This window comes from Daldinia vernicosa, assembly GCF_022497035.1.
Source record: "Daldinia vernicosa strain CBS 139.73 unplaced genomic scaffold F5Y00scaffold_10, whole genome shotgun sequence".
In the NCBI taxonomy this organism is placed as follows: Eukaryota; Fungi; Ascomycota; class Sordariomycetes; order Xylariales; family Hypoxylaceae; genus Daldinia; species Daldinia vernicosa.
Window position 1 is genome coordinate 732,744 of NW_025953926.1, and position 12,862 is coordinate 745,605.

General features: G+C 49.8%; 3 protein-coding genes and 1 non-coding gene across 4 annotated transcripts; 1 reads left to right on the plus strand and 3 right to left on the minus strand.

Moving 5' to 3' along the window:
• Positions 1 to 425: 425 nt before the first annotated feature.
• F5Y00DRAFT_230174 (uncharacterized protein) lies at positions 426 to 2,208 on the minus strand. Its single transcript, XM_048006871.1, has 3 exons — positions 1,592 to 2,208; positions 1,171 to 1,535; positions 426 to 1,096 (listed from the first exon to the last, which is right to left on the minus strand). The coding sequence occupies exons 1-3, from the start codon at positions 1,619 to 1,621 to the stop codon at positions 1,033 to 1,035; spliced, it is 459 nt and encodes a 152-aa protein (XP_047867522.1). The 5' UTR covers positions 1,622 to 2,208; the 3' UTR covers positions 426 to 1,032.
• A 1,046-nt stretch (positions 2,209 to 3,254) lies between these two features.
• On the plus strand, positions 3,255 to 9,906 carry F5Y00DRAFT_230175 (FH2-domain-containing protein). The gene is made up of 2 exons (XM_048006872.1): positions 3,255 to 7,580; positions 7,639 to 9,906. Exons 1-2 carry the CDS (start codon positions 3,923 to 3,925, stop codon positions 9,213 to 9,215), a joined length of 5,235 nt encoding a protein of 1,744 aa, XP_047867523.1. The 5' UTR covers positions 3,255 to 3,922; the 3' UTR covers positions 9,216 to 9,906.
• Positions 9,907 to 10,318: 412 nt separating this feature from the next.
• Positions 10,319 to 10,426, minus strand: F5Y00DRAFT_t37. The gene has a single exon. It is a non-coding gene; the product is annotated as a tRNA-Asn (tRNA).
• A 359-nt stretch (positions 10,427 to 10,785) lies between these two features.
• On the minus strand, positions 10,786 to 12,323 carry F5Y00DRAFT_267750 (putative FMN dependent dehydrogenase; the record flags this gene model as incomplete). The annotated part of the gene is made up of 2 exons (XM_048012121.1): positions 10,786 to 11,458; positions 11,560 to 12,323. 2 exons carry the CDS (start codon positions 12,321 to 12,323, stop codon positions 10,786 to 10,788), a joined length of 1,437 nt encoding a protein of 478 aa, XP_047867524.1.
• Positions 12,324 to 12,862: the final 539 nt, after the last annotated feature.

The window sequence follows — 12,862 nt, forward strand, 5'->3', positions numbered from 1 at the left end:
AGATTGACCTAGGGATCATCCGTGCAGACTTATATGCCGATAGATACGCTCATCTTAAATGACATGCTGGCTTCTTTGTTATCTCATAACAGGCGTCCAATGCAATGATGCTATCGTGGAAATAGTGTATACAACTTGATGTTGGTTTGGATGTGGTTTACTAGGCCATATGTTAGATAGGCATCTGTTTTGAATAAATCAAGATTATTTCTAGAACAGTTTTAGGAAAATGATAGGTTCATATTGTCTAACGAGACATTAGCGTTTATAAATATCATACGTTACGTTCAGAAAAGTAATAATCACCTAGTTGAGATGACTTGTCTTATCTTAATAGATCCAATACCTATTCCCGAAATAGCATGAATCAACCTATGACTTCCGATACAACCTCATTGCATCAATTAAGCGCTAGTTGCAGCAGTCGGGCATTATCTGTTCGACATATAGAATCATCCGACAGGCTTAGTATATGTCGTCCCAAACTATAACGCTACCTAGGTATCCACAAAAGGAGGTAGTATTCTCTGCGTATTGAAATACTGCCCGTCACTTGTTTGGGTAAGAAGTAAAGTTAGCAAAGTTAGCTTGGTCTGGGGTTTGCGAGGACTGTCAGTTTATTCCTCGATAATCTATGGGAAATGCTTCATGATGGTGTCTACCAACGTATAAGTCACCCCGTCATGTCTATCCAGTAATATGGACTCGAGCAGATAATTGAACCCATCTGACATAATAAACCCTGAACGTCGCTCTCGAAACAAACCACCTATAGTTAGAGACATGCATAGGCCGAGCCCTAAAGAATGAAGATCCATTCGAAACCCCAAACTCACTAGACTTGTTTACAAGATCCTCCTGCGCCGCGCGTTGCAGTATAGCTGGTACCAAGCAGAATTATGACCAATTAATAATGTAGTAGTTTTCCAACGCCTTCCCATGTATTAAAACAGCGGCGAATCATTTCGCCCAATGATGGTGTAGTTATTCCAAAGCCGTATTGCTAATATCATCATCTAACAACGGGGGTCGTTACCGCCTGCTTTGACGCGCGTCGTTTTCCTCTTCGCTATCATCTCGGAAGCCTTCCTCTAAACTAGGTCCTTGAAATTAGCCCTGTGTTCTAATGTAAAACTGCAACAGTTTAGACAGTGGGTTTCCTTAACCTACTCTCTGCTTAGTCTTCTTGTGCTGTCCGCACGCTCGGGATCGTGGGTATCTAACGATAGCGCGTGCCGGCGATCATCGTCGACTTCGTCCAATTCTTCGCCTTCTTCGGAGCTGAAACCTATATCGGATGCGTCATCGGCTCCGACTACCACGCGATCATGCATATTAATGCGCCACCTCGATGGGACCATCCATCGGGCTATTGCATCTTGCACCCTGACGCGCAGGGATACTGTGTGGCTCGAGATCGTGTCGAGAGGGAGGTATTGGCTATAACGCGCATGGTAATGCCGCCATAATGGGACAAACACGTAGGTGGATAGGAGAAAGAGGATGAGGGAGATGACGGCGGGTATTATAAGCGTCTGTAAGAGTTAGGTTTGCGACAGCTCATTATGTATAAGTCATAGCTCAAACTGACCTTGATTACGGATATTGTGGTGCTCATCATGCTGGCGGTACTGCGCAATACTCCTTTCTACCAGGAGGACATGATATGAGGTCAAGTCTGGTAGATTCTAAAACCGGGCTGATCCGACTCTGCAATCCGCGTTCGTGTGCGATTATTAGTTGTAAGGGAGAGAAAGAATCGACAGAGACTGTTTATATAGAGCTATCAGAAACGGCAAGTCTCGGTAACAAGCACGTCTTCTGCACCACGTAGAAGCTCTGCATAAGTTTGCCTCTTTGTTCAATTGTATTTTGGTAAGGCTGAAGATGAAGATGGTTACGTACGTCTCGGCACGCGCAGTCGCAACTTCCAGCTCCCCCATGTCAGTGCTTACATAAGTATAAGTAGCGGTATCCACCCTTCTCAGATACAGGTTATTTTCAGACTTCTTTGCTATTGGCCGAATTGCTTTCGAAAGGTAGGACAGCGCTACTTTCACGGGTCACTTCTCACGGGCCGCTTATCATATATAATATCTAAGCTTAAACAACCTTGCTGTCACTTCGTATTGCCGGTATTGGATATTATTTTGTACTCTTGTGTAATTTCTCGGTATCTTGACTGATATTCTTCTGTGTCTACTGGCGTGGGTAGGGTTGAGGTAATAATCACATCTGTAAGTCAGTAATAGCGATAAGTATTCATAATCCTAGTATATGCATAGCAAGCCCCGCGATTAGTATAGGAAAATAGGTAGAACGGCTATCGTCACCCTGAATCCTTCTAGATCCGACATGGAGTACTCTAATAGTCTACCTTAAGCGCTTAGCTATCCTACACTAAGTACACATAGTGTAGTAACCATCCCCTGACTAGAACCGAGGGGCCAAAAAGAGTAGAACAGACACTACTACGAAATTACCTTTTGGTGGTATAGTGGTGTGTTCGACAGTATGCAGCCCCTTTTCTGCGCATCGGCTAAAGACTTCTTCACGAGCTTAGGCACTTTGTAGATGCCCTCTTATATACGCACTATAATGTGTCTACGCCAACATTAGCCTCCATTCTGAATTATGTCTACCGTCTCTGCGTCTACGGTACACTTCTAATCTGTGGCATCAAGTGCCCAAGCAGCCGGGGACCCAGGACCTCTCCAGATCGCATCATTATCGCCATCGCAATGTGGGATCTTCCAGGGGTTCATGTTCCACTTGATGTTTCAGAATCGTCCACACCTTTCTATGGTGGCATTGTGGGATTTATCGATTTTTTGAAATATTTCCACATTACGACTTATACAAGATATGTACCATTGAAGAATTATTAAAAATGAAAATGGTGTTTGTTAAAACAAATCGCTAATCTGATTGATCATTGCTTAAACGTTAGCGCTACTGACAGGTCTTATCGCTCTCTTACTGCATGTTATGTACATGAAAGACCCCTGATTATTGTAATTGCAAAAATTGGATACCTCCTGAGTCTTTTGTCCTCAGCTGAACTCTCTCGCTTTAAGACAAATTCATACATACGGGCTTATCGCAAATTGGGGGGGCTAAAAGATGGGAAATGGTCAACGTGTAAATTCAATTGGTAATCGGCTTTGTACCCTACAAGTTGCATCCTACCTCCCACAAGCCAACCACAAGTGCTCGGCATTATGTATGGTACCTACTGCGACATTGCACAACATTGAACCCGCAACCCGCAGCCTGCAACCTTGCGTCCAGGCGTCTCATCAGACGGTAGCAACCTCCTTTGAGCAACAATATCACATCCCGATAACTACAAACCACTATGACCACTTCTTTCCCGCCCCTACTTTGAATTCGAATCGTTCAGCAACTGACGTTTGCCGACTCAATAACGAAGAACTGTTGACCTTTAATTTTTTTTCTTCCTCTCCTTCTGCATTTTATGTAGTCTAGCGCCGTATTCAGTTCTATGTGCGTACGGCCCCCCCTTCTTCATTGCGCATTCTCTCCTTTCACTAAATCATTTTGAATTCGACACACAAAAAAATACCCTTGTATTCGCCTGCAATGCTTCATCGCCAAATATAATGCTAATACCACCACACATTAATGCAGGCCTTCATTCGATCCTAGATCTGCAATTTCAACCTGTATATTCCTTGCCGACTCCATATTCTTCGCCGGAGAACATGATGCAACTCATCCAACATCTCCAACATCCAATACACTGACGGCACGAATCCGATATCCCCCATAGGTTTCGATTGCTTCATTCGCCTCGTCCTAAAAATCGAATCTAAACGTTCGGCTACTGGGTAAATAGATCATCAATAGAAAGCGACTAAAGCGCCGGCGTCTTAACGCGCCCTCTCCGCCTCACGCAGCCATGTCGTCCGGTGGTAAGGGCTTCTTCTCTAGGAGTAAACATAGGAGTGATAAGAGACACACTGGCAGCGAAGAAGGGCGATACCTCGGTTTGGATAATGATTCCTCGTCGCGTATCTCTCGACATGTTAGGGACTCGTCGATAGTATCGCTCGACCGTCCGAGCTCTCCCGAAACCGGCATTAATACCAACGCCGGTGTGATTACTGCCATCCCATATGACAGCACGCATGCCGACCAACGAAGTCCAATACCTGTCGAATACCTTCCTCGAGGCGAGCAGCCACCCGTGCGCCGGGATCTTCTACCCCAGCCCCATCACTTGAATAAAGGCACCGGTGACTTCCATCAGTATCCATCTTTCGATACGGCCTCGATTGTAAGCGTTGCCAGTTCTCAGCACTCGGTTCAGCAACGCCCCAGTACTGGTAACGGCGGGAATGTCACAATGGCGTCTACTGGTCGACAGCCTCAATTCCATCAGTGGGGACCAGCCTCGGGCGGTTCCCCAGCGCCTCGTGCAAGCACAGCTTCTTCGATGCAAAACAGCAGCTACAATGAAAGGTGGGATTCTCTACCAGGTTATGGTGTGCCCGGTTTCGGTAGAACATCCAGACAAAGCGACCAATCCAGCGTATTTTCAGCAGGTAATGGAGTACCCCCTAACAGTTACACGAACATGCGCTCATCCAGAACAGCACTACCCAGTGCTACCTCCCAGAGTTCCATTGCATCGCAGCCCTCGAGTAGAGATTCTCATCGCCTAGTCAAACCTCCAGGGAACCCAGTATTTCCACCCGGGAGCGGGGACGGGTTCCCACTCACCAGACCGGACGACGATAGGATTACGGAACAGATGTTCTTCGAGTTGATGAAGAAGCGAGGTTGGCATAATCTTCCGGAACAAGCGCGGCGGCAAATGCAGGCATATCCATCATCCAAAAAATGGACACTTATCTACCAGGATCGTCTGACGGAACTGCAAGGGGAGCAAAAGAGGAGGCAGCAGGCGGCGAAAACAGGAATATATCCGACATCAAATCTTGATATCGCCGCATCCTCTGATGAGGAGGGAACTCCCGAATGGTACGTGCGAAAGGTTATGGATAATACATTGGATTTGAAAGGGTTAGGTAGCCTCGAGGTCAACTTGCGTACTCAGCAAATCGGTTGGGTGAAGCGATTCATCGAATGTCAAGGGCAGGTCGCTCTCACCAACGTCTTGTTGAAGCTCAACCGGAAGAGCGCTGTTGGACCTGCGGCCCCGTCCGACGTAAAAACGAGCGATAAGAATCTCGACAAGGAATACGATATTCTAAAGTGCCTAAAGGCCCTACTCAACAACAAATATGGCGCTGACGATGCGCTCGCCCATCAGCAAGTGGTCGTGGCTCTCGTCACGTCGCTCATATCACCGAGGCTTACGACACGAAAACTAGTCAGCGATGTGTTATCTTTCCTATGCCACTGGGACGGGGGCGAGGGTCACATAAAGGTGATCCAGGCTATGGATGTAGTGAAGAGCCAGCAGAACGAAAATGGCCGCTTCGACTCCTGGATGCGACTCGTCGAGGTCACCGTAGACGGGCGAGGGAAGATGGGCAGTCTCGTCGGGGCCAGCGATGAAGTCCGCAGTGGCGGTATCGGCATGGAGAACCTCTTGATGGAATACGCAGTTGCAACGCTCATCCTCGTCAACTCGATCATCGATGCGCCCGAGAACGACCTCCAGCTACGCATGCATATCAGGGCGCAGTTCGGCGCTTGTGGGATCAAGCGGATCCTCACGAAGATGGAGGCGTTTCAATATGACTTGATAGACAAGCAGGTCGAGCGGTTCCGGACAAATGAGGCTATCGACTATGAGGATATGCTTGAGCGGGAGAATAGTAGCATGAAAGATAGTGTCGAGGGCGAGGTTAAGGACCTCAACGACCCGACCCAGATCGTGGACGCCATTCAGCAACGACTCCAAGGCTCTAAGACACATGACTATTTCATATCCGCATTGCAACATCTGCTTCTGATCCGAGATAATGACGGAGAAGAGCGGTTGCGCATGTTCCAGCTCGTCGACTCGATGTTAAGCTATGTGGCCATGGATCGGCGTCTGCCGAACATGGACCTCAAGCAAAGCTTGAACTTCACGGTCCAGAGTCTTTTAGATAAGCTACATACAGATTCCGAAGCCAGGCAAGCTCTGGACGAGGCCTTGGAGTCTCGGCAGATTGCCGATGCTGCCATGGCAGAGCGGGATGAGATGAGAGCTCAGTTAGAACTTGGTGCGGACGGTCTCGTTGCTAAGCTACAAAGACAATTGGATGAGCAAGCTCGCTTCATCGAAGCCCAGAAGCGCCAAGCAGATGGCCTTAAAGCTGAAATCGAGAACATGCAGACGGTGCGTGCTAAGGAAGCGCAGCGGTACGAGCTGGAAACGAGAGAACTTTATCTTATGCTTAGGGACGCCCAAGACGTAGCCGCCTCTCAGGCCGTCAAGGGCGTTTCTGGGAACAAGATGGCCGATGAGGATCCTGCTCGAATGCAAGGTATTCTAGATCGCGAGAAGCTTATGGACCGACTTGCTATGCAGCTCGAACGACAGAAGACCCAGTACAAACTCGAGGGTAGAGTTTGGGGCGATGCTATTGGCCCTTCAGACCGCTTGCGTGCACTACGTGAGGAGATGGAAGGCTATGCAGAGAGCTACCCCGAGGCACCGGAAGGCGCAGGACTCCCACCGTCTGGTATGCTTGGGACAGTCAACAGACACACGAGGTTGTCCAGGAAGCCCGTCGGCTCGGCAGGACAGCATATCTCCGGCGCTGACGAAGGCGTCACCGAAGGTGACGATGACATTGTATACGAGAAGCCAAGAGTCGTCGAGATTAGGAGGCCCGTCATGGATCCCAAGCAGGCTGCCAGCCTCATGTCGGAGATTCAAGCGAAGGGCAAGAGGGACGATATTAGCGACTCCGAAGATGGCGCGACAACCAACCCATCTCACCCAAGCCTCGAGTCGCAGTCACCCATCACCCCAAGCGAAGTTGAGCCGCCTAAGATTCAAGTTAGCGACACGGCTGCTCCCCCTCCTCCTCCTCCACCTCCGATGCCAGGCCAACTTCCCGGAGCACCACCGCCGCCTCCGCCTCCGCCTCCACCTCCATTGCCCGGTCAACTTCCGGGAGCCGCTCCTCCACCCCCACCTCCGCCACCACCTCCTCCTCCAATGCCAGGAATGCTATCACCCTCATCTGCAGGTGGCCCACCCCCTCCACCTCCGCCGCCTCCTATGCCTGGAGCTCCAGGAGGAATGCCTCCCCCTCCTCCGCCAATGCCTGGTGCCATGTCCGGTCACTTCCTCTCCGCGCAAAATAACTTCGCATCAGGTCCCACAATCGGCCTCCCTGTTGTCAGGCCGAAGAGGAAGCTCAAGGCCCTTCACTGGGACAAGGTTGATACTCCCGAAACCAGTCACTGGGCAGCGCATGCTCCTTCCGCAGAAGCAAGAGAAGAGAAGTATGCCGAGCTCAGCAAGAAGGGTATTCTGGATGAAGTTGAGAAGCTATTCATGGCCAAAGAGATCAAGAAGCTTGGCGTTGGCACCTCTAAGAAGGATGACAAGAAGCAAATTATCTCTAGCGACCTTCGAAAAGCTTACGGTAAGCTCAATCTCCACATAGCAATTACCAAAACCTATAAAATACTAACTTGATCTAGAAATCGCTTTTGCCAAATTTTCACAGTGCTCTGTAGAAAAGATCGTCCAGATGATCATTCAATGCGACAAGGAGATACTTGACAATCCTGTCGTCATGGATTTCCTCCAAAAAGATGATTTGTGCAACATTCCGGATAACACTGCGAAACTCATGGCGCCATATAGCAAGGATTGGACTGGTCCGGAAGCCAGCAAGGAGAATCGTGAACAGGATCCAAATGAGCTTACCAGACAGGATCAAATCTATTTGTACACGGCTTTTGAGCTACACCATTACTGGAAGAGTAGAATACGTGCGTTGGCCTTGACGAGGAGTTACGAAGCTGATTACGACGAAATCAACGAAAAGATTCATCACGTTGTATCAGTATCGGAGGCTCTAAGAGACTCCGTCTCTCTGATGAACGTGCTTGGTTTGATTCTCGATATCGGAAACTACATGAACGACGCCAACAAGCAAGCGAGAGGTTTCAAGCTCAGCTCGCTCGCCCGCTTAGGAATGGTGAAGGACGACAAGAACCAGTCAACGCTCGCAGATCTCGTCGAGCGTATCGTTCGCAACCAGTACCCCGAGTGGGAGGGCTTCACGGGTGATATCCAAGCCGTCCTTACCGTTCAAAAGATCAATATCGAGCAGCTACAGGCGGACGCCAGGAAATACGTGGATAACATTCGTAACATACAGATGTCACTAGACAGCGGCAACCTCAGCGACCCTAAGAAGTTCCATCCTCAGGACCGTGTCTCGCAAATCGTCCAGCGGTGTATGAAGGATGCTCGCCGAAAAGCAGAACAGATGTCTTTGTACTTGGAAGAAATGATCCGTACATACGACGACATTATGGTCTTCTACGGCGAAGACCCGAAGGACGATAACGCCCGTCGCGACTTTTTCGCCAAGCTTGCTTCCTTCCTCCAAGAGTGGAAGAAGAGTAGAGAGAAGAATATACAATATGAGGAGACGAGACGTAGGAACGAAGCTAGCATGAAACGAAAACACGGCCAGCTCAGGGTCACGGGAGCTGTCGAGAGTGGGCCACCGTCGCCGGCCTCCGCCGGTGCGATGGACTCGCTTCTGGAAAAGTTGCGCGCTGCGGCACCGCAAACAAGAGATCAAAGAGACCGAAGAAGGCGTGCACGTCTCAAGGATCGTCACCAAGTTCGCATCGCCTCAGGCCAGAAAATACCCGACCTCAACGAGTCGCCAGAGGCCGAAACTAATATCAATAAAGAAAGTATCAACGGTATCGCAGATTCTGATAGTAACCCCCTCAGCCCGGACTTCCCATCTCCCAGCGAAGCTCCTTCAACGGCTGGAGCTGGAGATGGAGATGGAGAGGATGGTTTAGCTCAGAGAGCTGCAATGCTGTTACAAGATATGAGAAGCGGTGATGCAGCGGATGACAACGATCCGGAGAAGAATAGTTTGAGGAAATCAGCGGCAGAAGAAAGGAGGGCTAGACGACGGCGGCTGAAGGGCGGCTCCGGTCCGAGCTCCGGTACCGCCGAAACGGACGAAGGTGCCAAAACACCTATACCCGAAGAAACAGCGGCTGAAGTAGCCGCAGAGGAATGAAAGGGCGGCGTGAAAAGCAGTGTCGAATCGAAACCCCACCACTTCCATCTATCCAACCGATACGATATATAATGTCTACAATATATTGCCAAGCCAGCCCCAGGGGAATTGTATGCGGATCATCGTCGAAGGAGCTTTGCAAAGCTATTGTAGAGCAATTCGAAACCAGGGCTCACGTGCGAGCGAAGCCCGGAGCATAAACCTACTGTATAATTACTAGTTTTGAACCTTGGATCGCTAAATCAGTACCTCCGTTTGACGAGGGCTTCGATGCATATGAGCAAACAAGCCCACGATTCGATCAAATGCGTCACCACACTCGCCACGAGTGATTGCCAACCTCGTTCATCTTCAATAAATGTGTATTAGTTACACTTGGCTTGGCGGCAAGATAGTCGAGGCTACTAGAGAAGGGACTCTTTTAGAGGTGCTAAGGAAGACACACGGCCAGACCGGGCCAGATTCCCTTTGTAAGCGGAGGAAAAGGAAGGGGGGGAGTTCTCGGACCGACGGGCCAAACCCTTTTCTCATGTCGGAAGGTGGGCGGGCTTATAAGGGCCGGCGAGGGTTACCTAGTTGGAAGAGCAGGGGAAAGTGTGTGGGAAAAGGGACGTACATACGCATAGTATATTACCTAGGTTTGTAGGCTCTACGATCAAGGGATATCTTAATAATTCGCTTCTTGCTTAACTTGTCTTGTACTTTTATGTGATGCGGTGATGCGGTGATGGTTATACATGTGCAGTGCCCTAAAGGCATAAAGTTGTTTATTTTGGTTGAGTCTACCTTGTCACTGGAACTGCTGTAAGGTTCACTTATTTGAGTGGACGTTGAGAGGCTTGAAAATAGGGGTGCTAGGTATTAAGGCTTCATAATGTGCCGTCATATTTATTATACACGTCTCCGCCACCTACTATGTATAAAATATTAACTTCGTCTAGAAATACAAGGGACAATGCTCATGAACTTCTCATAAAAAGCCTTGAGTCAACAACCCATGGTGTTACTTACTTTCAGTATTTAGAGTAAAGACGAAAAACCTCATCCCAGCATATAGGTATCATCGATGAAATACCTAGGAGAAGAGGGCAAAAAAGTAAAGTTAGCCTGGGTGGGATTTGAACCCACGTCTTTCCAACCTCGACCTCTCATCTGAGGTTATTATCAGAAGCGCGTAATGATGGAATGTGCTCCCACTGCACCACCGGGCTTTTAGTTATTAGGAGGTTCAAAATTTAGGACCATATGCAGCAGCCCTCGGTTCGTTTTAGGCACCCCTATTTCTGTATGTACCTTACGGTATCTATGTATGTAGCCTAGACGACTCTGTATTATCTTGTTTGGACTGCTTGAACACTTATACGGCTACATTGGATCAGCATAATATCGTAAAGATACATTAGATACCTTAGGTACTCTTCCTTAACAAATCCAAGATATCTAGCACAGTCAAAACGAAGCCATTTTCTTACTTACTCCCTCTCCATCTTAAATCCCACCCCTATTCCATACCCCCCCAAACATCTATCTATCCAACTAACTACTCACATATATATCCCCCCCTCCCAGCCTAAAACAACTCATCCTCCCTAACAAGCACCCCCCTATTCAAATCCTCCTTCGCCACGGACCCCACCCCCGATAAATGCAGCGTAAGCTCCAGATCCCCGAGCAAGCTCCGCAGCACATGCGCCACGCCCTCCTCGCCCCCGAGCACCAGCCCGTACACGTACGGCCGTCCGACAAGACACATATCCGCGCCGAGCGCAAGCGCCTTGGCGACGTCGGCGCCGCTGCGGATCCCCGAGTCGAACAGCACTTGGACTTGGGCTTTGCCCTTGCCCTCGCCGCCGTCGGGTGCAGAGGCGTTGACGGCGCGGATGGCGGATACGATTCCTTGTAACGCACCGAGCGAACTCGTGCCCCCGTCTGCCTGGCGGCCTCCGTGGTTGCTCACCACGATGCCGTCGACGAGCCCCGAGGCGGCCATCGCGCGCGCGTCGCACGCGCTCTGGATGCCCTTGAGCACGAGGGGCCCGTCCCAGTGCTGCCGCAGGAAAGACACGTCGTCGAGGGTGTGGTTCGTGCCCGGGAAGATGGTCCGCGTCCATTCTGCCGCCGCGGCGCCCAAATTATCGTCGACGGACACGCCGTCGTGCTTCTCTTTGAAGTGGGACCGGAACGCCGGGTCCGAGAGCCCGATGGCGATGCCGACTTGGTCGGAGCGGAGGAAGGGGTTGTATCTTAGGGTTGATAGGTTAGAACTTGGGGATAGGGGGTATGTATAGCAATAGATAGATAGATAGGGAAAGGTATTGTAGAAAGGGGGCACGGCTTCTCTCACCCGTTATCCATATCACTCGGCCTCCAGCCCAAGATATACGTATCGAGCGTCACCACCAACACCCTATACCCAGCCTTTTTCGCGCGCTCCAGCAACGACACGGTAATATCATCGTGTTCTCTCGCCGGCCAGTATAACTGGAACCACCTCTCCGCCTTCCCTTCCCATTTCCCTTTCCCTTTCCCTCCCTCCTCCTCCGCCCCGGAATCGCTCGCCCGCGCCACATCCTCGATGCTGGAACTACTCGCCGTGCTCAATATAAACGGGACGCCCTCCCTTGCCGCCGCCCTAGCAGCCGCCAGCTCCCCGTCCGGATTCATGATCTTCTGGACGCCGACGGGCGCGCAGGCGATAGGGTACGGGAGCTTTCTGCCCAGCACGTTGACAGAAAGATCCGGGAATACTCCTACTTTTCCGGACTTGTTGTTGTTGTCTTCCCCCTTGCCCCTTATAGCAGTAGTAGTAGTATTCCTTTTGGGGGATCGCCCTAGCTCCAATCGCCGCGGCACGATAGACCATTTCCCGAAAGCCTCCCTGTTCTTGCGCGCCGTCTCCCCCGTGCCCGCGCACCCGAGCACGTAGCCCCTCGTGTCGGCGGACATGCGCTCCGCGGCTAGACGCTCCCATTCGAGGGGCTTGAAGGTGAAGGGGGGTCGCTGGTAGCGCAGTCCGCGCTGGTATACCTCTGCCTCGTAGGCGATGGGGTCCGGGTCGGGGTGTTTCTCTATGTCGGGGCGGCTGCTTGGGTGGGATTGGGATGACATGTTGTGTAGGTGTTGGGTTATAAGCAACAGATGGATGGTATGTAGTAGATAACTAATAGAAATGGGAACTCAGAGTAGAACTGCCATGTAGTTATATGAATACTCGAAACGAGAGCGTTCTTCTACTTCCCACGGGGCCGTCCACCTATACATACTAATACCTCAGTCCCCCGTGCCGTTGGCCGAGACCGAGTCATCTTCTATGCAGGTACAAAGTAAGTTCATCTCCGGCTTATACGCGGATCTACATCGTCATGATGTGTCAGATATTCTATCTGTCCGACATATAAAATACATAATAGGATCAAATCTATTACCGAATAACCTTTTAGTGGTATAGCGGTTTGTTCGACATGATGTCATCTTATAAGCAGCTCCTGTTCTGTTACGCCGTCGATTTGTTTAACGAGATATTCATCGTCTAGGTTAAAAATAATAACCCTAGAAAAGAAGATGGTTCAGATATAGTTATAAGCCTCATATATTGAATTATATACAATATGTTACAAAACTCGCCTTTAAACAAAAAGATGATTTAT

Bases quoted from the DNA above. Each gene is read 5' to 3' on its own strand.
- F5Y00DRAFT_230174 (XM_048006871.1), bottom strand. From the start codon at position 1,621: ATGATGAGCACCACAATATCCGTAATCAAG. The intron at 1,536-1,591 runs GTCAGTTTGAGC...TAACTCTTACAG, and splicing joins CCACAATATCCGTAATCAAG to ACGCTTATAATACCCGCCGT. The intron at 1,097-1,170 runs GTAGGTTAAGGA...TCAAGGACCTAG, and splicing joins ACAAGAAGACTAAGCAGAGA to TTTAGAGGAAGGCTTCCGAG.
- F5Y00DRAFT_230175 (XM_048006872.1), top strand. From the start codon at position 3,923: ATGTCGTCCGGTGGTAAGGGCTTCTTCTCTAGGAGTAAACATAGGAGT. The intron at 7,581-7,638 runs GTAAGCTCAATC...AACTTGATCTAG, and splicing joins CGACCTTCGAAAAGCTTACG to AAATCGCTTTTGCCAAATTT.